The 24,126-nt window shown below is 39.7% G+C and overlaps 1 protein-coding gene across 1 annotated transcript in view; it reads right to left on the bottom strand.

Moving 5' to 3' along the window:
* Positions 1 to 24,126, bottom strand: part of LOC134625773 (protein kinase C-binding protein NELL1-like) — a 280,304-nt gene that overhangs the window by 172,727 nt on the left and 83,451 nt on the right. The window contains exons 5-9 of the mRNA XM_063471060.1: positions 17,134 to 17,230; positions 7,913 to 7,985; positions 7,245 to 7,327; positions 2,408 to 2,542; positions 1,175 to 1,277 (exon numbers count right to left, since the gene is read on the bottom strand). Coding sequence (XP_063327130.1) covers positions 1,175 to 1,277; positions 2,408 to 2,542; positions 7,245 to 7,327; positions 7,913 to 7,985; positions 17,134 to 17,230 — 491 coding nt within the window. The remainder of the gene's footprint in view (positions 1 to 1,174; positions 1,278 to 2,407; positions 2,543 to 7,244; positions 7,328 to 7,912; positions 7,986 to 17,133; positions 17,231 to 24,126) is intronic.

The following is a 24,126-nucleotide window of genomic DNA, read 5'->3' as shown; positions in this document are numbered from 1 at the left end:
TGGAGTTCCCTACCCCTGGTTTAGATGTGCAAAGTTTCTGCTTTGCTGATTTTGCTAATTTCGAGGTTTGTGTTGTTGGTTGGACCAAGTAAACACTGTGAATGCATCATATTTTCAAACAGACCTGCAGTAATCCTTGCTGCTTTCAATCATGGCTACAAAATTGCTTATTAGAAGCAAGCACCAAAGCTTTTGGTAAAAAAAACCCAAAAAAAGCATGAAAAAGCAACTTAACCAAGTCCACTGCTAACTCTTATAGCTACAAGTGCATCAGCATCACAGCCTGATACTGAAGCGACCAGTAGGCAACAACTGGTTTTCAAATTTAGCCCCTACTACTGAGTCAGTCTTTAGCTATCCATTACAGTGAATAGTGAGTCAATAAGGGGATTTTTTAAGGCACAACACTAGTTTATCTAACCTAAAAGCTATATTTTGTGGCTGTGCCAATTGCTGTCTCTCTCTAGCAAAGAACAGGAAGCAATGTGACATTGTTACACTGCTGCAAAAAGGCAACACCAGAAATCTTCTCTTGCTTTGGCACTTCAAAAGTAATGGTGTAGATGGTGTCGAAAGCATAAGATAGCAAGCTAAGAAGAGCTCATTCCAAAAACTGACAAATGAACAAAGCAAATCAGGCACTTCTCAGCCACTTATAGCCTAAAAGAGGTGGCAGATACAGGCCACGCCACGTTTTTCCTAATTTTGAACCCAATTAACATACAGTCTCGACTTCATAGATTTATAGGTGTTTTCTAATATCGAACATTACTGAAAATAATGAATGCTGCATGTAGACTCAGCAGTAGCTATTGCAAGTAGTTGAGATGCAATGGTAGACTGGATTTGAACCACTACTTAAATCTGCCAATTTAAAATAATAAATAGCTGAAAAAAATTCTATATGTCGATGAAGGATGTAGCTTCCTGGTTGGAAAAATGAAACAAATTCAGAACCCTTTAAACCAGCGCTCTATCCACCAGAGGGCAATAGCTGTGGATACAAAAAGACTTCCAGTCCTATAGAAGTCTATGTAAAAATGGCTCTTTTTCTTGACCTCTGTAAACACTTTGTTCCTGAGTCGTAGTCACTCATTTTGGATCATAATGACTACAAAATGAACAGAAAAATTAACTTCTGTTCACGGGCTTGGTTCTTACTCATTATACTTACGTCTGCATGTCTTGCAGCAATTTCCATCCACATGTACAGGCAACAAGTCTTCTGAGCAGTTTGCCAGAGGACAGAAAATCCTGCGACACTCGACCACACCGTTCTGTAAGAGCAGGTGATATTCTTTTAAATGAATAAAAACAAACATTACAAGGAAAAATCCAAAGCTCGGTGTGAACATAAGGGTCTTGCCTATGGCACTGCTGTAAAATTCACTTTGAATGTATGTCTCCTCCCTTCTGTGTCTCAGTATAGGATACATTTGCTTAAGTATTTATGTCATTTTAAATCTTTAGCTTGGGGGTTGGGGACTTTTTTTTTTTTTTTACCACTAAATCTGTAACACATATAGTGTGATATATGTTTTTATCCACTAAGGTTTGCAGTAGTTGAAATTTGTTGATTACACCTTATTTGCACCAATAGAGGACTTTTTTAACCTTAGCTAAGGTTTAAAGAGCTCTTCGCGACGTGTTCATACACACAGCAAAAGCAGCAAAGTTTTCATTCCAAGTGTCATATAAACCAGCTAAACTATTCATAACCCTATATTTAGAACTACTCTTAAACTGACAGCTGTGCTATTTAAAAATAATGAACAAACGATGATGCCATGTAATCTGAAAACAGATTATTCACACAGTAGAGACTGAATGAGGGTAGCCTGATGACAGTCGAGGTCCTGAAGGACTGTCTTAATTTTTGAGGCTGATACCTCTCTCTCTGCCATCGCCTCTTCATTTCAAGAGTCATCTGAAATGATTCCCTGGGACACCCTGGTTATCAGTTAATGGCATGTCCATGGGAGGAAACCAGACTGACTAAACTTCACCCTGTGCTTGATGTGCAATGATGCAGCAAGTCTAATTCTCCCAGGCCAGCGATGGCCTGATTCACTGCATTTTAAAATCTGGCTCCTATGTATGAGTGCAGGCAGTCAGGCTGATTAGGGGGCACTTATTAGGAGGCGGGCAGGAGGCAGAGAGAGATGATGCTCGGGCTGGGTGAATAGGAGGTCTGATGGGAAGGCAAGTTAAGAGAGCTAAGTGGCAGGTGTGGTGGTTGGAAAGACTGCATTAAAGAGAGAAAAAGGACCCTAAGATGCTGCTGCACTATTATGTGTCACCAGTGTGAGATTAAAGTGCTTGATAAGGAGGTTTTTAGGGTGTGATAATTGAAAGTAGATAACCAAAAGCCAAGGTCTCACTCTTTGAGGATGAGGTTGGCACTCACCTTGCATGCGCAGTTCCTGCAGTTCTCAGGTTCTACCCACAGCTCCTTATCCCGGTAGACCAGACCGTTGGCACTGCAGGTCCTCTCGCAATGACATCCTTCCAGCTGGGTCAGCCTAGACTCAGCATAGTTCAGCTGTACACAGAATCACCAGAGTCACAAAACGAAATCAGAAGTCTAAGTGCGCATGCTGGTTTTACCCCTCATCCCCTCCCCATAATCCCCCTGGCATGCCCTGGATGGTTTTCACCGAGAGGTGCTCCGCCGGGAGCCACTCATTAGTAGGGCACATAGAATAATAAGCCGTCATCATTCAGCTCATGCTTGAGACCTTAGGCTATAATCTACTGAGAAATGACAGGACTAACAGCTTCGATCCCACCTCACCCTTCTTATATTCCTACACACTGATCAGCCCCTTCTTCCTCAGCTTATTTCATGCTTGACACTCCTCACAGCTGTCTCTCAACACAAGTGAAGCATCTTTGACTGACAACTGTGTGGTGACGAGTGTCCCAGAGACAGGCACACGGGTTGAAGTAGACCAAAATCAGATTTTTTTTCTCTTTGAGATATTTTATTCCACTCAGTTAGCCTAGATTTTCGATTTTTTGGCTTGGGATTACCTGTACATTAACCCACTATCCTTAAGTCATTATTTGAAATTTGTTGGGTTTATGTGTATATTACATGCGCCTAAAAAATACAAAATATAAACACGCACACACACAAAATCTGAATTCTGTTTCATAGATGGGAAGTTGGAGAAATCTGAAAACTCCAACTGATCTGAGCACTCAGAAATTGTAAGGTCTACTTAGACGGTTTGCAACCCTGCCTTTTCACCACTTCACTCCTCCGAGAGCTGCCCAGGTCTCAGTGTCAAAAAGACAGGAGTAGCTGGGAAATGATAGACGCTTTTCAGGAAAAAAGAAAAAATGCTGGATGTCACAGAGGCTTTTTACTTCATTTAGAGAAGTCTCAGCTGGCTGCTGGAATGCTGTGCGAGTTATGAATAGTAGAGATATGTCCTGTCAAAGCCCAAAAACAAAATGTTTGAAAAGCAATTTCAAAGGCTCGGAGGCTGCCTTGAGGCACCGCAGAGGAATACCTTTCCTGTACAGTGTGAGCATCAAATGGTGCCGTGACGATGCATAAAGAAGTCACAGGTTAACAGGCATGGATCTCCTATGGTGGATACAACAGCCTGAGAGAGGTGTGAAATAAGGAAAAGTCCCAGCTAAACACAAAGTCGAAACACCGGAAGCCTCACATTATGATATTTACCTCATTCATCACTTGTTGCCATTCCTGCTTGTCTGAAAGATATGTCAAGCACGTAAAAGTTCAATCTTATCATATTCTGGGGACCAGTGAGTCTTGGGCCAATGAACATTTAATTAAATTTTGTTTGTAATCAAGATCTGAATTGTCTGTCGTTAAGCGCTTATCATATTTTAGTTGGAACAATGAAACAAACACACATTGGGATTTGGTTTGAAACTCAATGCATCAGTGCATCTATAATTCAAGTGATGGTAATGCTTTAGTACTTGGGATTACAGTAGTGACAGAAAAAAACCCACTTTGCAGAGGTTAATAAAGAGGATTTTCGCCACATTAAGCTGGTATTTAATTTGCTAAAGGGCTCATCTGCATATTTTAGTGAATTAGGAAGAAATTAATGAATTGTATTTTGGGTTTCCATAGATCATTATTCATATTAATAGTAAAGCCATTCTATTCTGCCAATTAACCTAACCCCATGGATGTCTTTGGACTGTAGGAGGAAGCCGAAGTAAACAGAGAGAACACTGAGAGAACATGTATATATTATAGAAATTTATATTAAAAAATAGTTATGCTTTGGATTTAATCTTCTAAAACTGCAGGATCAGACCACTGGGTTACGCTTACTAATAACAATATTAGTAGTGATATTTATAGCAATAGTTATTATTTAATGGTACTTATACACTAATTAAATTAACTTACAATGTAATTATTTCTTCTTTCCTGTAAAATACATTATGTTATGCACAACTTAAAGTTACTTAGATAGTACTTACAACAAAGTACCTACTTACAGAAAAATTTCTGCCTCCTTTTCTTTAAAATACCTGATGTTACGCAATACTTAAATTTACTCATGTACTATGTAAAATTACTTACATATACTTCAGTTTACTTACAGTATAATTATTTCTGTTCCCAGTAAAAACCTGACTCATTACCCCTTATTCTAGTATGCTTACCTTTAAGTATTTGTAGATATATAAATAAACATATTCAAATAGATTTGTATTATGAAAGTATAACTACTTTGTAATTTCAATAAATATGTACTTAAATTTATTTTAATTACAGGGCAATTGCTCCCTTAGTCACGGCCCATATTATAAAATGTTACCTATTAATATTATTATCATCATTTGGATTGTTTTAGTTGCCTCTGTGAAGCTTTGAAGCTGGCCCTGCGGTAATGCCCAAGCAACTTCAAGCAGTCAACTTTTTACTAAATCTATGTGAGCAAATGTTTTAAAGGGAATATTTATCTTAGCTTGAATGGTTCATTCACGATGCTTTATGATAAATAAAATAAAGAACATATATATGCTGCTCCACAAAATAAGGAATCTGTTTGAAAACTCAACCCAAAATGCAGAGATGTCTAATATCTGCCAACTTCAAGAACTGAAATGACATAGATGTGTGGATGCCAAAGGGTAGTTTGGATGTATCCGAGAAAACGTTTTTTTTTTTTCCTTCCTTTTTAGTAACTGGAGTGAATCAAAATTTTAAATATGGGGAAACAAAACTGGATCATTACTGATACTGCATGCTGTGGTATCACAAAACAAAGGTCCTGAGCTTTGTCTAGTATACTTTTTGGCACAAAGACATCCTCGGGCTCCATCTCAGGTGTAATGCATGCAAATGCGTTGTCATCTCACACCACCTTGACACTCCATGTCACACGCTCAGGACCAAGCAATTATTCACCTCATGCTGAATTCCTCTATTTTCTACATCACAGAGGCAGACAGCCATTTAGCAGTGGAGATGACTGCATTCTCCCTGCTGCGACTTGTACGTGCAGTGAGGTCACGTGGCAATAGGTTAGGCTGCGCTCATGTGAAGTAGGAGGTACCGACGCAGCGGTGGGGTAATGTTCTTCATCTCATCCTTATTTATGCCGAAAATGACTCTACAGCTCAACCACCCACCAAGACGTCTTTGTTTCATCCACTCTCACCTTATATCACTCACTCATGCAGTGTGCACGCACACACAAGTACACATTCATACGCATTCGTTTATGCAGATGTTCAGTCTTAGAAATGGGTCATGCTTTGGCTGTAAGGTTGAATGCATGCTGGCTGGTAACCTCTGATTGTACCAGTGCAGTCATCATTTCATGACACCTTTATGAACCCTGGTTCGCATGTCCGTTATGTGTGTGAAAAACCTAATATCAAACATGCTATCATGATGTAGAAAGCCTTTATACTGCTTAAACAGTTAGCTACTACTAAAAACAGTAAAGGTGTGGCATAGTGTGAGGCCTTTGTCCAGGGTGTAAAACACCAAGAAAAAGAACAGTACATTGGAAAGCAATAAATAAAGATCATTATCAAAATCATAATCTCATAGCTTCCAATGAATGCTACTGGTCAAAAAACACTGCCAGTGCTGCTGCCCTCAGCCTCCAAGCAGGTGATTTTCAGAAAAGTTGACCTCTGATGATTTTGAGACTGAAACTCGTACGGTATGAATTTGAAAATCCTAGGTGACATCTTTCTCGATTTATCGTGTTCATAAGATTTTCAAAAAAACGTGACCTACATTTGAACATGTCAGAGATTTTAGGAGATGCACTAATGGCATCAATTTGAAAAATCCTACAGCACCTTGTTCTCAAGATATTGTATTCATAAACTTGGTGGCATGGTGATGTGGTGCTAAGCAATGTCGTATAGCAAGAAAGATCTGGGTTAGGTATTTGATGACTTTGCTGGTTTCTCTTTTAAAGGTGCACATTTTATAGACAGCTCACTTTCATTTTTTGACCAAATCTAAATTTTGTTTAGACGCTGAACATTTGCTAAGTGGGATTAACTTTGTCCCTATGAGGTTTACCATCAACGTTTTTACTCTATAAACAGGTAATTTGCATGACCAAGGAGCTTCAACAAAGTGCGTGCATTCACATTTATTTCTATTGTTGTGGAGTAATTGAATTCAAAGTGAAAACTGTAAAAACAGAACGACCATTTGGGACAAAGTAACTGTCTGTTTTCTGTTTCCTTTCCCGTGCACATTATTATCTTTTGTATTTTTATTTTTAAAAACTGCTTCGATTCATGCTCGCAATAATAACAGACGGAATAATCATATTTTCTAAAGACAGATTATGGTTTCTTTTTTGTTTCCCTAACAATAACTTGTGTCTTTACTGGGCACCATGTTGCTGAAATTAAACAAAAACGAGACGCTGACTTCAGAAGAGACAGAACAATGTGCTTCAGTGAAAGTGGCAACAAAATCAAAGGGGCTGGATTTCTCCAGCTGCACTGAAGAAGGAAGTTATTTATTCATTTTCATTTATTTTTTTATTTACATGTCAGATTGCAACTTGAAAAAGGTATTAGTTGGTACCTTTATTCAAGTCTTTAAGACATGGTTGCCAGCATTTTGCAAATTGGCTGTTTCTTTTATCTGAAAAACCTCTCTTTACTGCGGTGGTACACCATACTGTACATTCTCCTAGGGTTCTAATTCTCTTGTGACTCAGTTATAGCAGTTTTCTGTGTGGGAGGTTATTCTTTGCTCGTACCTTCAAGGTCATCTTAGCCAGTAGTTCCTGAAGGTCCATGATGCCTTGCACCAGGCTCAGGAAATCACTGCAGGTGGGACAGGCTCAAGGGATGAACAGCAAGCACCAAAACAAAGAAGAGACAAAGAAAAGCAAAGCAACAGGAAAGCATTTAGATAGGAGATCAACAGAGGAGAAGACAGAAATCATTAGAATGACAACATTTATTTGGCCACAGTTCACCCAACAGTAAACAAAAGGGAAGCTTTACATAGCTGTAGACTCTTTGTCTTAGGATTGAGCCTGTTAGTAGTATCAGCAATAAAGCACCCAGGTGTGATTGCCTTATTGATCAAGTGACAGAGACAGTAGTGCAGCGGTGGCCCTGTATCTTAATCTGTTTTTTGACAGTAAACAGATGGAGGAGCCAAAGAAAGAGGAGGCTGCACTGAATCTGAAATACAGCACAATAAAGCCACGCTGCCAGAGCAGAGGAAGGAGACAAAAATGGAGAGAGGTTTTATCCGAGGAGACGGAGCCTCAAAGCTTTTCATAGAGGTGACCACCAGCTGACACACAGCCCATTACAGTTTTTTTTTTTTTAATAGCACACAGCAATGGGAAAAAGTTTTTTTTCTATCATGTTGTTAATACTCAATACTATGCATGAATGTAATCACGGTACTTACTACGGTTAAGGTTTGGACACTGTGTGATGTAGCCGTTGGGAGCAAAAATCAGCTTCACATCCTGAATAATGCCCTGGCAACAGAGAGGGAGGGTGAAGTGAAAAGAGAAAAGGAGACAATATAAATAAAGACATTATATTCATTTCCATCTCCACAATCACACTCTTGGGCTTGACTAGTGTAGCTTTCATGATTTAGACTTGGAAATAACCTCTAGTTATCTTACACTGGGCCTTAATGCAAACCCCGTCACTCCATCCACTGTATGAAACATGCCCTTATAGCCCTCTTCCCCTCCCAGCTATCTTCTGGTTAGCTGCCAGTGTTGTGCCAAAATTAATGTTTCTATGTGTTTTTTTATGTGAAATGTTTTTATATCGGTAAACAGAGTCATTCTACCCTTGTGACAGGAATGTTGATTGTGGCTCAGAATGACTTTTCATCATTCAAGGGAGATGGGTTTGACATATGTTTCACAGATTACAGGCCAACAAGTCATTTACAACAGTTTAAACACAGCCTATTGTTTTTTGGCAAATACCGGGACAGGAGATTTAAACAGTACAAAAAGTACTTCTGTTTAGCAGGTATATGTTTGATATTCACTATCGTCAATTACCACTAAAAACAAACAAAAAGAAAAAAAAGTAAATTTGGTCAATAAATAAAATAAATCCATTTAAAACTGTCAGTTATTTAGACTTTTCACTCAAAGCTCACACATGCAGCTCATGAACATCGGTTGGCTAGGCAGAGAAATTGAGCTGGAAAGGATGTGCAGCAGATTAAGGTGATTAAGGACAGAGATGAAGAGATGATGTGTTAATAAGTGAAGAGAGTGCTGAGAAGATGGAAGGACTACTTTGAGGACCTGATGAAGGATCAGTAATCAGGACATAAGGGCTATGATCAGGATGAAGATGTCTAGGAAAGAGGGCGATGGACTTTTTGACAAGATTGTTTAATATAATTTTGAAAAGTGAGACTATGCCTGAGAAATGATCTGCTGCAAACTCACAAATACTCTTTACAGATTCACCAACATTGCGACTCAGAGTCTAATAAACGTTGAACTTTAATTTGCTGCTGTTTGGTCATCGCCAAAATAATTATTACTCAATCTATAAGAATATAGGAGGAGTAATATTTCTACTAAAATTATGACTAACTATAAAATAGTTGTAGTTGGGACGTTTCACCTCTCATCCGAGAAGTTTCTTCAGTTCTAAGAGCAACTGGTGGAGAGTCTGTAAGAGACTAGGGCCACGTCCACACTAATGAGTTTTCATTTGAAAATGCATCGTTTTCTCTCCGTTTTGGCCTCCCGTCCACACTAAGACAGCGTTTTCCCTGAGGAAAAAGCAGCGTTTTGAAAACGCTCTCGTAAACCCATACATTTCAAAACGGAGCTGTCCCGTAGCAGTGTGGACACTCGAAAACAGACTTTCTGAAATGATGATGCATTTTAGTCATGTGATGCAGTCATGTGACCAATTAAACAAAGATAGCGGAGTGCATTATACAGCAGTTGTTTTGATTGCTCTCAATTTTGACAGCCCTAAAAAAGATTAATATCAGTTTGTACATGCTCCAGATAGCTTTTCTTCAAATTCTTAAGTCTCACTCGCTTTTGCGCATGCGCAGGACTGGAACGTAAGCGTTTTTGGCCGTTTCAATGTGGGCGCACAACTCGGTGAAAACGACTGAAAATACTAGTGTGGATGCGGAGCATTTTCAGACGAAAACGCCGTTTTCAAATCTATCCGGGCTATTGTGGACGTAGCCTAGGTTTCACAATGGGTTCACCTGAAACCTTGGCTGATTGTGACCTACACCCATTTTCACACCTTTGCTCGTGTGATTAGGCAGAGGATCAATAGGGGGTCCATGACCCTCTTGGGGACACTCCCATAGGGCTTAAAATCTGGGACTCTCCACCAATTGCTCTTAGAACTGAAGAAGCTTCTCAGATGAGAGGTGAAACATCTTCAAGAAACCTAGAGAAGTCCAGATGCTTTTCTTTCCAAGCTCTTTAGAATACCAAGGAAGAAATTCTACTTTATAGGAAAGGAAAGATATCTGCTTACAAATAACAAAAGGGTCTGTATTCTCATTCTATTGTTTCCAAGTGGAGTGTTTTCATTCCACACCTGAACCAAAGAGGACAGAGAGCTTCCTTGTTTGAAACCGCAATGTTAGAAACTATGTAGAACCAGCATTCAACTACAGACAGCAATTTAAAAACAAGCTTGGAACTGACTGCTGAAGAACCAGTGTCTACTATTTCAGAAATGGTCAGAATTCACAAGCGCAGCTGTTTAAAAACTAACTCTTGTACTTTACTTACAGCATCATTTTTAACTGAACTAGAGTAAAAGCCACACACAGGCAGTAGTATATGGCTTATAACTGAGAGTTCTGTCTTTTAAAATACTGGCTGTCAATCACTCTGAATGACAGGCTATCTCTAGAGGTGGACGACTGGTAAATAGAGGCTTCATGATGACCACAAGGAACAATCTTGGAAAAAAGGCACCCTCTCTAATGGAAAACCGAACTAGTGACACGCAGGTTTGCCCACACATACACGCACCACAGGGGGTAATATACTCTCTCCATTCCTTCGAAGTGGTGCCTGATAACACATGCTGGAAGGACATTAGAATTCTATACCGCAAGCACAATCTGCATCGTCCTCTCTGCTATTTGTGTGTGTCAAATCTATTTACAGTGCATTTGGTCTGGCCTGGTGATGCAAGCAACACCTGCCTTTATTTCACAGAGAGAAAGAGAGAGGGAGCCTCTAGGCAAACAGGATTGCAGCACAGAGTGAGGACACGCACACACACACACACACACACACACACACACACATACACACACACACACACACCCACACTTTCTCTCACACATACGGGCAGTGTGGGCAGTGGATGGTGAAGAAAAGATTGTCGGTGTCACATCGAATGGAAATGAAGGTGTAGATCACAGATGCCTGTCCCAGTGGTGTAATACAGCAGCTCTGACCGCACATCACTGTCAGTGATCAGTGAGCAATTTGAACAGAGGTCATAAAAACTCCCCTCTCTCTCACGTGCAGACATAAAACATACACGTATATAGTACATATGTTGCACTGTCAAACTTTGTGAATATGTTAGCATTAACAAATCATGTCCACACTCTCAGTGTTGCAGTATGAGAGCATCACACAGCTGTATTTTAAGCTGCAGACAGTATAGGACAGTGACACCTTTCTCTGTTTTTTATCTATGCACATTGGATTTGAAATGAATAAGTGGGGCAACTTAGCGGTGCAGCGGTTGACCTCTTGTCCGGGCATAATTCCCCGTGTTTGCAGGCGTGCTAGCAATAACTAATGACTGCAAACTGACTCACGCAAGTGGACGCATAAGTGTTTGTGTCTCAGCCCTTGATGGACTTGAGACAGATACCCTAGGCTTCTGAATGGCCTGCTGGTCACTGATTACAAATGCAGACATATTGAAAAGAGCTACAGTAATTAAACACTGATGGTAATTTTTTCCACTTCACTAAATGGATAAGTTAACAGTTTGTTAGGACTAGATTACCTTCATGATTTATCAGGACAGACAAACGCTATTAATATTTCGATTCAAAACTGAGGTAAAGACGAGTGCATATCAGACTGTGTGCTTTCAGCTTGAAAACATTGTCAACATCACATCAACAATGTTAATGAACAAGACGATACCACTGAGATATAGATATTTGCAGTGGGGTTTTCTTTGATACAATGTAATATTGAGAATAAAAGATTTCTATAAACAGAAAATAGAAAAGAAAATACTCTCTCAAAACATTTTTCAGCCTGTGACCTGCTTTAAATGTGTGAAGACTGGCCTGAGCTGACTCCAGATTGTAGGACTTAATTAGTATTTCAGCCTGGCCCTGAGTGCAGACTGGAGTTCCTACGCTGTTCATCTGATGTGAATGTTAACATCTTTCGAATAAAGCTGAAAATTGTCAGTTCAGCCGCATTGAAGTCAGTGTGCTTCACTATAGAGAGAAAGCAATTAAAAAATACAGTTAAGTTTGGTAATTTTTCTAAAGTATCACCTGTTCAATTATATTTGGTCCCTTGAATTAAAAAAGGGGTAATTCCTGAAGCCTTCCTCAATTTGGGTATAAAACTGTCCTCTAAAATACTGTTAAACCAAGGCAGGGAGTCCCCATGTCAAGCTCATACTCGTTCTGTGCCTGTAACTTAAATACTTTTGCAAATAATTTCAAATGTAAAAATGTGCAAATGTACTAAAAACATGCACAAACAAAAAAGGCCAGTTTCTAGAAATATATGGCTCAATCAGCATGCCCAAATAATTAAAGATGGCACACACAGACTGTGTGTGTGTGAGTTTTCTGCATTCCTGAGCAACCAGTGACTTTCCTGCAACCTTGGCTTTCTGGGCACCTTTAAGTTTTGGTTGGCCTTTGGGATTTGAATTCAAGGGAAGGATTGATTTAAAGTTTGGTTCTGACTAAGGATGGGGAAAAGGAACGAATATGGCTGATGAAAGTGGTTATAATGCTCATCCAGGTATGGAAGTATTTGTGTCTATGTGTCCGTTCAACAATTACTGCTATGAAATTACAGTGGAGAAAATAATTATTTGATCCCCTGCTCAATTTGTAAGTTTGTTCAATTCCAAAGAAATGAACAGTCTCTAATTTTTATAGTAGTTTTATTTTAACAGAGAGAGCCAGTATATCAACCAAAAAGTCCAGAAAAAACACATTACATAAAAGTGATGAACCGATTTGCATGTCATTGAGTGAAATAACTATTTTATATGCAAGCAAAATATGACTTAGTTCTTGGCAAGCACAGCGGTAAGATGGTTTTTGTAGTTGGTCATGAGGTTTGCACACATCTTATGAGGGATTTTTGGCCCACTCCTTTTTACTGAAACTCTCTAAATCCTTTAGGTTTACTGGCTGCTGCTTGTCATTCATGTCATTCATGACCCATCTTCAGTGTTCTGGCTGAGGGAAGGAGGTTGTCTTCAAAGATTTTATAGTACATGGCCGCTGTCCACTTGCTCCTCAATTAGAAGTCATTCTGTAGCAGAAAAACAGCCCCAAAGCATAATATTTCCACCTCCATGCTTGACTGTGTGGTTTGTGTTCTTTGGGTAATACCCAGCATTTCTCTTCCTTCAAACATGGCGTTCTTGGGGACTGTGGTCCGAAATGCCTTCAGATCATTAACAAGCTCCTCCTGTATAGTTTTGTCCCGTATTGTAATGCAAAATCTTTCATGGAGCTGTAGACTGAGGGCAATCGGTGGCCATTTCTTGCATCCCTGGATAATCCCTCTGACAGCTGTCACTTTCTCACCAAGCTTCTTGCTGATGGTCTTGTAGCCATTCCAGCCTGGTGTAGCTCTACAATCTTGTCCCTGACTACCTTTCATAGCTCTTTGGTCTTGCCTACAGTAGTGAAGATGTGGCAATGGAAGAAATTGATCCTGTAGACATGTGTGCTTTATATAGGAGTTGAGATCCAGAGTATCTGCAATTGACTGTCATTGATTGAGATTACAATCAGTCAGTCAATCAATCTGTGGGAGCCAAAATTCTAGCTGGGTTATAGAGTATCAAACACTTATTTCACTCAGTGACGCCCTAAAGGCCAGGTTGGCCAAAGCTTTGCCTTCAGGCAGCACTGACAGACGTTTATTATCCTGGAAGAGATTTTATTCAGCAGTACTTTTTCCTCCATTTGATCATGCACAACATGACATTTCTGTGTTCTATCGGGGTCTGAAGGCCATCAAATGTTATTAACTGTGTTTGTATTGACCTATCAAAAGGGCATAAAGGAACAGTAAAAACTTTGACCCCCATATGCAGACTTGAGAGACAGCTCATTGCACCCTGCTGTAATGCCACACATAGGTAAGTAAACAGTGGATTGTTCTGTTTTCGAGCAAAAAAACCCAACAACCCACATACACACACATGAACCTCTTATGCTGTGAGCACACACAATTTCTTCAGCTTCAATTTCAAACAATGATATTTGAAAAGTTTGCTTAGCTGTAAAAGTCGTCCAATTGCATGGAAAATTATTTTGCACTAGAACCTAATGGGAGCCCTCCTGATATACACACTCTGTGACATAACAAGGACGTTAACCTAAATTTAAGCACATAGAATCGTGTTTTAAGAGTTGAGAATTTATTTTATTTTATGCGCTTATGGTAAGGAAACTTTAGAAATGAATAATGGCAGAGTCTTATTTATCTGTCCAGCAACTAGTACTTTCGAAAAAATACAAATGATTCATACACTGATATAAAACTCTGTAAGCCCTAAACCCTACTCTTAAACTATGAACAAGGGAATGCAGAGCAACTACAAGGAAAACATAGAGGATTTTTTAAAGTTCAGCTCTTCAAAAAATTCAAATTTATTCCAAAATATGCAAATTTCCCGTTCATCCCAAGAGTTTCTTTTCCATTCTACTTAGGCTGAATTAACCCCAGCCTGTATTGTATTATTACTGTATTACCACTGATACTGGGTTGAAGAGAGCGAACATATCAAAGGATAAAATGGTAATGTTTGAGTGATGCACTGAAAAAGATGAGGTGCGTGAAGAAAAGATAAAGAAAGTAATTTAAACAACCGGGCAACAGAGGACAAAGTGAGACGCAGGTAAGGTAAAGGAGACGTTGACTCCTGAAACTTCACACTGCCTTATGTAATGCATTCAGGCTTTCCATCATTGTCCATACTAGATTCATTATTGTCCTGTAGTGCATGAAACACAGAGCATTTCACAAAAGCAGCGGTTCCAAACAAGCTTGCGGTGTCCCTGAGGAGTCAGCATCCTTGGCACAATGGATTCTAGATAAAGATAATTTATTACAGTTGCTCCCTCAGATGGAGAGGTTCCCTGGAGGAGGAGTGTTGAGAGGATGAAGAGCATCCCAAGCTACTGCAAGGGCTCAATATGCTTTATTTAAAGGCCTAGTTAGCCCGTCTTATCATTATCCCATTCCCGCACACTGAATGCGATAGATTACAGCTGCTGCTTTATTTCACCCCCTATCTCTATCTGCAGTGTTACTTCTATAGCTCTTGGCTATTTTTCTCTTCCCTTCACCTCTTGCCTCTTTATTTATTTTTTTTTCCTCTCCCGTTTCCCAACAAGCCCTTCTCAGCTTTAGACATGAGGAGACCTAAGTTTATCCCCTCGTCTTTAGCAGGTTAAAGGAAGGAGCAATAGGGAGTGTGTGAGGAAAATAGCAAAGTAGTTGGACAATGCCACATTTTCAAACTTTCTACATTCTCTTTGTGCACAGATTAAACTAATGACTTAGAGGTACTAATGGTGTATTGTTGGAGGCATGCTGTGTCCTTGTGCTTTAAATACAGGTATATAAATATTAAAGACTGGGGAATAAAAAAACAACAGCTTACAACTGGTATATTTAACCACATTTTCTTTTCCAACAACACAATCAAAGGAACAATAATTAAAAAGAAAAGGAGAAGTAGACAAAGTGGGTTTAAATGTAAGTAGGTAACTCGCCTCCTTTAGCAGGACCTTGGATGCTAATTGGAACACAAACCATTGTTACGATTTCAGAGGTTGCTTTATGAGCAACATGTGACCTGTATGCATGCAGGCAGGGAAAAATATACAAGGGCGTCTAACAGACCGGATCCAAATTCTCCTACATTTCTATGTAAGCCTGGAAGTAATCATACAGCTGGACATTTATAAGTAATAACAGTAAAATAAAGAACGCATCTCTGCATTATTTCAAAACCGCAAAACGCATTTGCGGCAGTGACCGTGTTAATTCCCTCAGACTAAAGGACACTTTTGAGCTGCATCCCTCACAGGAATTGCCTTCCGTTGACATGGATTTGACCTACCCGGCTTGTATAAAACTACATAAACTTGTAGCTATTGTTCATCTGCTAAAAATATGGCTGCACCTCAAGTTTCCAGCTAAAACGCTGCATACTAAGTAGCACTGTGATAGTGGGAAAGATAGCAGAAGAATTGAGGGGAAGTGTCATCAGTCGAGAGGGGTTTTCTAAGCGTGAAATTGTGGCTACACTGAAGTGTTCAAAGAGAGCAGCACAGGAAGCTAAGGATTCTTGACTTCATAAGAAGCTCTTTGGAACAACATGAACAAAAAAAAAAGTTGTACCGGTATGAGTTTGTGTGAATTCCATGCAATCAAAAAGAAAACAGGGTTTTGAATTGTTCATCTAATATTATCAACTGCAATGTAAAAAATAACAGCACTACATTTTAAAGAAAAGGTGAATAGCATCTGGAGGTCTCAGACATCTGAACGTCACTTTTCCTGTAACAACTAACGATGTGAACAGGAGGGGAAACGCACAGCTCTAAATAACCTTTATCATGCACAAAGCAGCAGGTCACTGATACAGTGAGCTACAACTTCACTTGTCAGACACGATCTCTCATCTTAAATTTGCGTCAGTCTGAAGGAAGAACTTCCTCATTCCCTCAGTCTCTTCACACAAGCTTTCGCTCTTCCACACTGTCTGTCTCGGCTGCTGACAAACACTTTTGAGTGCTCCCTGCACAAGGAAGGCACCGAGCTGACTGCAGGTAGGGAACTGCCTGATGGGGCTCTGTCTTTCAAGACCAGAGTCTTTGACTAAAAGAAGGAGTTCCTTGAAGTGTCGATGCAAGAAGGGATGAAGGAGGAGGTAAACGGAGAAGGAACGGTGCTCATGTGCAGCAGCGATAGTGTCAAAGCATGAAGAGGAGAAATAAATCACACCACAAAAGGGCCTATTGGCTAATCAGTGTTACAAAGAAAAAAAAGGCCCATTGATTGCATGACGGGTGGGCAGTAGAGGTAGGAATATCAAGGGAATGTGCACGTCCTCGTGATTCCCTGCCATCTCTGCTCCCTGCTCCGAATGCATGCAGAAGCTGGAGAAAACGAGCACAGATTAAAAATCGACATCATTGTGATGGGCTTGGAAACAAGGGAGGAAAAGCTCAAGCTGAGCTTTTTGCAGCTCCTCTGTAAGCCCTCCATACTTTACTCTTGCATCTTACAGCTGGCGTTCTTCCCCCACACAACCTACTGTAAATCTGCCCAATTACACCCGGCAATGTTGAATGTGAAACATGCTAAGGTGCATAAAGTGTACGTATTATCTGTGGAGTCTTACCTTAAACAGACCATGTCTGTGGCTATGCTGGCCAAGCCACACTCCACTGCCTGGGGTGAGCTCCATCTGGGGAGGGTCTATCACCCGCTCATAAATTCTGCAAAAAAACAAGAAAAAAAAAAAACAAGAAAAAAACATTTATAGTTTGATAACAACACAGATACAGAAAGGTTTCTCTTTTTGTCCTGGCCTGGCACGAGCACTGATCCAACACAACTGAATGGAAAAGTAAATCCGACAGAATATGTGTCCCTGCTCCTTCCCATACACCCCCTTCCTTTCATAGAAAGCAGACAGTGCAAAGCAACGGCTGCTCTCCTCAAGCATGACAGCCAGTCTCGCCCAACAGTTCTCAAACACGGCATTGATATCAGGACCTGGAATGTAGGCTGGATTAACCGCCCGACTCCTGACACAGACACAAACAGGCTTTGGCATTATCAAAGCAAACATCCTCAGTGTCATTCGGCACCATTTATTCCTTCCAGTAAGGTGGGCTTACAGATGCCAGTGAGCTGCAATGGGCCTCTTTGAGGATGTCAGAGAATAATTTGACAGCTTTTCCTTCCTCTTTCTCACAACAGGAGCCAATATGAGTAGAAAGCTGATTTCTTTATTGTGTTCTGTCTCAAATCTCATACTTCCATACTTAGACTTGCAGTTATGACTTCATACTTTAGTTCACATAGACAAGTGTGGGTGGCTACATGTAGCAAATGGTTCCAGTTAATTTTTTTAGCCACCCTGGTTATTTAGCGGGCAATGGAGTATCAGTCAAATTTTAAAACAACAAACAAGTCGTCAGCCTTGATGGCGACGCTAACGCTAGCTAGCTGCCTAACAGGATAAACTAGAACTTTAAAATTAGATGTGGACAAACGCCTGCCTAGTTATAAATGTTCACTACCCTACCGAAAGCAGTGGCAGTACACCAGCACTACTTACTAAGTATCCAAACTGACGCACCTTTGAACTTTCCTGAATGTTAGCCCACAGAGTTTACTGAAAGTAGTACCAATTGTGCTTTCTTTTTGGACCATATACTACACAACAACACTTCTGTAATAGAGGAGGTGGTATGCTGAGGACTCATCAAAATGAAAAGCAGATAAGTCATCACCCCAAATATAACTTTTTCATGTGTTGGAGAGTGTGTCCATAGCTGAGTACAAAACAAAAGTGACACCTGTGAGCTAGAAAGTTCAGTCGATGGACAAGCAATGACTGTGCCCATCACACTTTTATCAAGGCACAGTCATTTTTTAGTCCTTTGATTTATACTACAGGGTGGGCCATTTATATGGATACACCGTAATAACATGGGAATGGTTGGTGATATTAAAGTCCTGTTTGTGGCACATTAGTATATGTGAGGGGGCAAACTCCTCAAGATGGGTGGTGACCATGGTGGCCATTTAGAAGTCGGCCATCTTGGATACAACTTTTGTTTTTCAATAGGAAGAGGGCCATGGGACACATCAAACTTATTGGTAATGTCACAAGAAAAACAATGGTGTGCTTGATTTCAACGTAACTTCCTATTGAAAAAACAAAAGTTGTATCCAAGATGGCCACAAACCGGACTTTAATATCACCAACCATTCCCATGTTATTACGGTGTATCCATATAAATGGCCCACCCTGTACTATACCATACTACAGCAGCATTTTTGTGAAATGCCTGCTCGTTTGTGTCAAAAGATCATTACTACTCTTAATTCATGCAGCTTTGTAGTGTTAGCTCCTTATAATAAGCCAGTGTCAGCTCATCTACATTCCCTGGACAAAAGGAAGGTGAGATATTTAGCACAAAGCTAGCAAATTGTGGCTACGACAGCTTCTTGTGAAAAAAATAAAATAAAACATAAAACAAAATAAAAACCTAACATAGTGGGTAGATTAGCATTCATTGATTTTGTTAAATATATGTTGTTACATGAACACATATTTTGTTTTTTCCATGCTGGGGTAAAAGTGGTGCAGTATCTCAAGGCTATTTATACCATAGGTGTTTGATTTCCCACCTGCAGGGCAAGATGTTGCCGCAATACAGAATGTAGAGGTTATGTGATCATACCTTTTTTTTTTTTCTCAACCCAGCCTTTTCCCAACCTCCAACCTTTCTGTTTTTGGCTTCCCTCACCTTTTCCTATCAACAGCTCAGCAGCGATCAACACTGGGAGTTTCACACAAGGAACACTGGAGAACAGCAATGCCAATTAGAACAGTGATGTGCTCCCGGGTGTATTTGCAGTCTGGCTGCTGATTGTCACAGGACATACACTAGTTAGCATAGGGTAAAGTGTGATTAACGGTGCACGTCTCTCGCCAGGATTTCATGAAAACGGGTAAAGTTTTGTAGTCAAGCGCACAAAACACTTTAAGAATGAATAATTGCAGTGACTGTGTTTCTATATATTTATATATATTTACCATGGTGGTACCCAGCCATGCAGATGACTGTGGTTTAATTTGATCTAGAAATCATGATCATAAAAGGAAAGGTAAATGGAGGAAGAAAGGAATTTAGTATCCAAAAGTGTGAATTTTTTAGTATGTTGTTTCTTCCGTCTTTGATAACTCTATCCCTTTGGGCACCAGTTTAGTTCGCCAGATTCAGCAGACAACTCATATGCTTTAAAGCTATTGCGATGGCCTGGGTCTGAATCTGCGCTGAGCCATTTGCTCAAGGCTAAAAAAAAATACTCTAAAAAAACTCTGCATCGGTAGCATTATCAGAACTACATTCTGCAAGTGCATACTGAAAAAATTCCTGCAGCTTCTTACAGCTTACATTTTACAGTAGAAGTTTTCAGTGGGGTACATTCAGAAAGCTTTTACTGTGAAACAGTCACATGAGATTACCACTGAGACTGGCAAAAATGTATAGGGAAATAAAAAGAATCCTTAAACAGTCACTAGGACATGTTTTTTTAATGATTAGCTACAAGTATTGCAGGAAATATGTGAACACAAAAGGGCAAGAGTAAGCATATGAAGGGCTGCAGGCAACTCATCTTCAGCAGTGTAGCCAACTTCAGGCCATTCTGTCATGTACAAAACTACTTGCTATGTATGCTACATGTAATGTAGTTTTAGTTGTATATGGCATGATGGAAATAGGTTAATTATAACCCGAGGCCTTCATTTGCACAACACCAATCATCCATTCTCTACACAGATGTATTCTGACAAAGTAGTTGAACTTAACACCGCTACTAAACTCTAGTAGGGTTGCTTTGTATGATTCGATCCAAAGCGATCCTTAGTTATTTTCATGAACTGTGTGACTTCATGCAGTCCCTCATCCTTTGGCTGAAACATTTTAGCTCCCTACCCTTCTCATCAACTTTCCTCAGAGTGCCTTCCCTCCTGCAAATAAAACATTTGAGCAGAAGGTGGGCGAGGGTTCTGCACTCAAAGTCAGAGCTGTTTCCCTGACATGACCATGTGAATAATATCCACTCTCAGTGGCATTATTCACAGCCAAGTGTGAAGAGACCCCCCCCCCCCCCCCCCCACAGAATATCAGACAAAGTTTAGCAATAAATGGAAAAGGTCTTACATAGTGCTTTTGTACTTTACTTGAGCACTTTATACAGTTTATACAAAGTGCCTCATTTCCCCATTTACCTTTTCTCTACACCTAAGTCCTTTCTATCTAGCATTCACACTCCACTGGATGCATCAGAAAGCAATTTGGGGTTCAATAGCTTGCCCAAGGATACTTGCACACTGGAGCAGTCAGTAATCAAACTACCTACCTTCTGATTAGCAGATGAGCTGCTATACCTCCTGAGCCACAGCCATAACAGGACCCCATTCTAATTGTAGTTGCTGCTATGAGTTGTAACAGGTCTCCATTAGAGCTAGCTCACCACTTAATCCATAACCAGGAAGAATGTAACATAGCTCCAGTTAACCTTTATCATTGTCTGTCTATACATCACCAAGAGTTAAAATAAGAAAGAGTCACATATAGACATAGAAGAAAGAGTCAGGCAGCTGTGGAGTCACTCGCTATCATTCATGGTAATGGAGAGGCTGAGGTGAAGAGAAAATTCTGAAATGTGGAAAGTACCACCTTATGGCCTGCTGGAAGTGTGGAAGCACCGTATGGCAGGCTGTATATATCTACGTCGTACCGCAAAGCACATATTTTGTTGACAGTCAATTTCAATAAGCTGCCAGACCGCCTCATTTTCAACGATTTACTGACTGAACTGAATAAAGTACATGTAATCTTGGGCAGTCAGGATTTCAGCAATACTGGTTTACTGCATCCAAAGTTCGTATTCAATACTGATAAAAGTAAATATAAAGAAATATTAGGCCACAAAGGCTAAGAAAAAGTCGCGTCTGTCTGCCTTCACAATCAAAAATCAATAAAGCAAAAGAAAAAAAAAATCCAAAAAAGATAGTTTCTTTCTTCAAAATTTAGACAATCTATTTAGGTCTGACAGCCTTCATGGCTTTACTTCAAAAGAACAGTCTCAATCACAGCCATCACTTTTGCGCCGCCAATATCTGCCAACCACACTAAACTCCAGACCACTTTCAATTTTCCACTATTTGAGCCTGAGACATTTTCTGTCATGTTTGTGTCTTTCTTCTGGCAGAGAGATGAAGTCCGAAATTGGGAGTTAATGTCCCTTTTGAATCACTTGACTCACCATGGGACATAATTCTCAAAGCTCTCAGTTTATCCCCTGCCAAAAGCACAAGCTGGGAAATGCCAAGTCACTGAAGGCGGGTGGCAGATTACTGGTGACTGTTGCAGGCAACTAAAAAAGAAAAAAGAAAAAAAAAACTACAAAAAGTTCCCAGTGTGTATGTGTAACCTAGATTGGGTTTCAGGGTGCTTATCATATTATAGTCCAGTGTATAAGTCCAGGGAGCGCACGAAACCTTATGAAACCTGATTTTTCTTTTTAAAACAACCACGAGAAAACAGCTTTCATAACAAACGTGTTCAGACTGAAAATGTGTTTTCTAGGTGATCATATATCTACATGTTTGTTTTGTACTTCCAATTGTACCATAAATGAGTCTACTGCTGCTGCGAATAGATTTTCACTTTTGTTGGAATCTCAACCATTTCATGTTGTACTTTTTACCCCATTTTTATTTTTATTTTTTTTCAAAGAATAGAGCCAGAATCCATTGATCAGCCAGAATCTTTTGGTGAAGCTGCATTCCTGATGGTTGTAGATGGTGTTTGTAGCACCAGTCACACCAGGAGAATCTTTCTAAATTTAGGCACTGTAAGACTTTGTTCATAAAACCGTTTCAGTGGGCAAGCTGTGGCACTCTTTCACATTCCAATGAACGACTGTTTTGGAATCACAACCAAATACATTCAGTATATACAATATACACAAATGATGACCAACATTACAGTCTACACCCAATCTAAGAAGTCCTTGAGACAATCTGTATGTTGCTACTCAGAACGAATTGTCTAGAATGTGCAATGTTCTGTGTGAGCCAAGCCTACACATTCATCCTGCTATCATGCTAGACTACAGGTGTATTACACAATCCACATCACAGTCTATGTGGACAGGGAAAAGGGGATATATTGTGAGCAAAATGTATATGAATTACCACGAGACAACCCTTCCTTTGTGAATACAAATTATGCCCTACTAACTGTAATGTGCTCATAATAATTGGGATGATTCTCAGTTACAGTCCATTTACTCTGATTGGATATGAATTCCAGCTCATTTACATGTGGATTTCTACTGTGCTGTGCAAGAAGAGCTCTGCAATCAGCACTTTTCTACATGCCAGTGTACTGTATGTTCCATAGATATGCTTGTAGCTGTGTGTAAAATTACAATAACTGTAGCTGACCCCCCTACAATTTGCATTACAGTTCACATAAAACATTTCCTTTAGCTATAGGCAGAAAAAACGGTTGTCTTCCTCCTTTATATACAGTGCTTAGGATGCTTCAGAATAGAGAGCCTGGCATCAGAAGGGAATGATTATGTGACTTTATCTCTCAGTAACACCTCTGTGACAGCAGTGATTCTAGGTGCTAAGCTGTATTGACTGTCTCACACAGCGTATCATTGTCTCTACTATACATACACATAAAGTGAGAAAGTGACAAAATTTGCATGTCTGTCCCTTTGGAGGCATCACTTTGCAAAACCTCTGTAGGAATTTTCTTTTCAAAATTTCAAAATTTTCCAATTTGGGAAACAATACATACACATATACTTGTAAATAATTTTCCTGTAATTTGAAGTAATCTGCCACTCAACTGCCCACTGTCACGCTCACCCACTTCTCCTCTGCTAGAGGTTATGTCTGGAAAAACAGATGCTTGAATCTCATGTGGTTTGTTGTAGCAGAACTGCTGTCAACCAACATAGGAAGCATTAAAAAAGCATGCACACACACACACACACATGCACACACACCAAAAACATACACACCGGTCATGAAGCTGCTATATTGTCAATATGCCTTCCACACAATGACAAATTCTGGTCATGCTGAGGAATTACACTGATCTGACGGCACAGCAGCTGTAATTTATTTATGCAGACACATGGACATGTAAGATACTCCTATAAAGACATAAAAATAATGGAAGTAAAATTCTTTCATGCATGGTGCTTTCATTCATTTAGGTACCAACCTGAATGAAGGTGTTTGGTTGTTTGTATTGTATCCCTACGCTTCTCTGCCTGTGTACTGTCAGTTTGATATTTCTGGCATTTTATTTTTAATTCTGTGTACTTTTATTTTTTAAAGTGTAAAGATTTTTTTAAACGGTACACCATTACCTGTCCACCTTTCTTTCAGTTTCTCAAACTTTTATGTCCAGAATACACCCTACTGTCTTTTTTTTAATATTTAAAAATATATCAACATATATTTGTTTTTTATGTTTGTGGACTACAGGCTAAATGTCTGGATTAGTTTGACATGTGCAATTTTGGGGGTAAATTGCATTGAATTGGCATCTACACACAG

Source organism: Pelmatolapia mariae, linkage group LG1 (assembly GCF_036321145.2).
Source record: "Pelmatolapia mariae isolate MD_Pm_ZW linkage group LG1, Pm_UMD_F_2, whole genome shotgun sequence".
NCBI lineage: Eukaryota > Metazoa > Chordata > Actinopteri > Cichliformes > Cichlidae > Pelmatolapia > Pelmatolapia mariae.
Note: the sequence above shows the minus strand (reverse complement) of the source record. Positions and strands in the feature narration are given on the sequence as shown.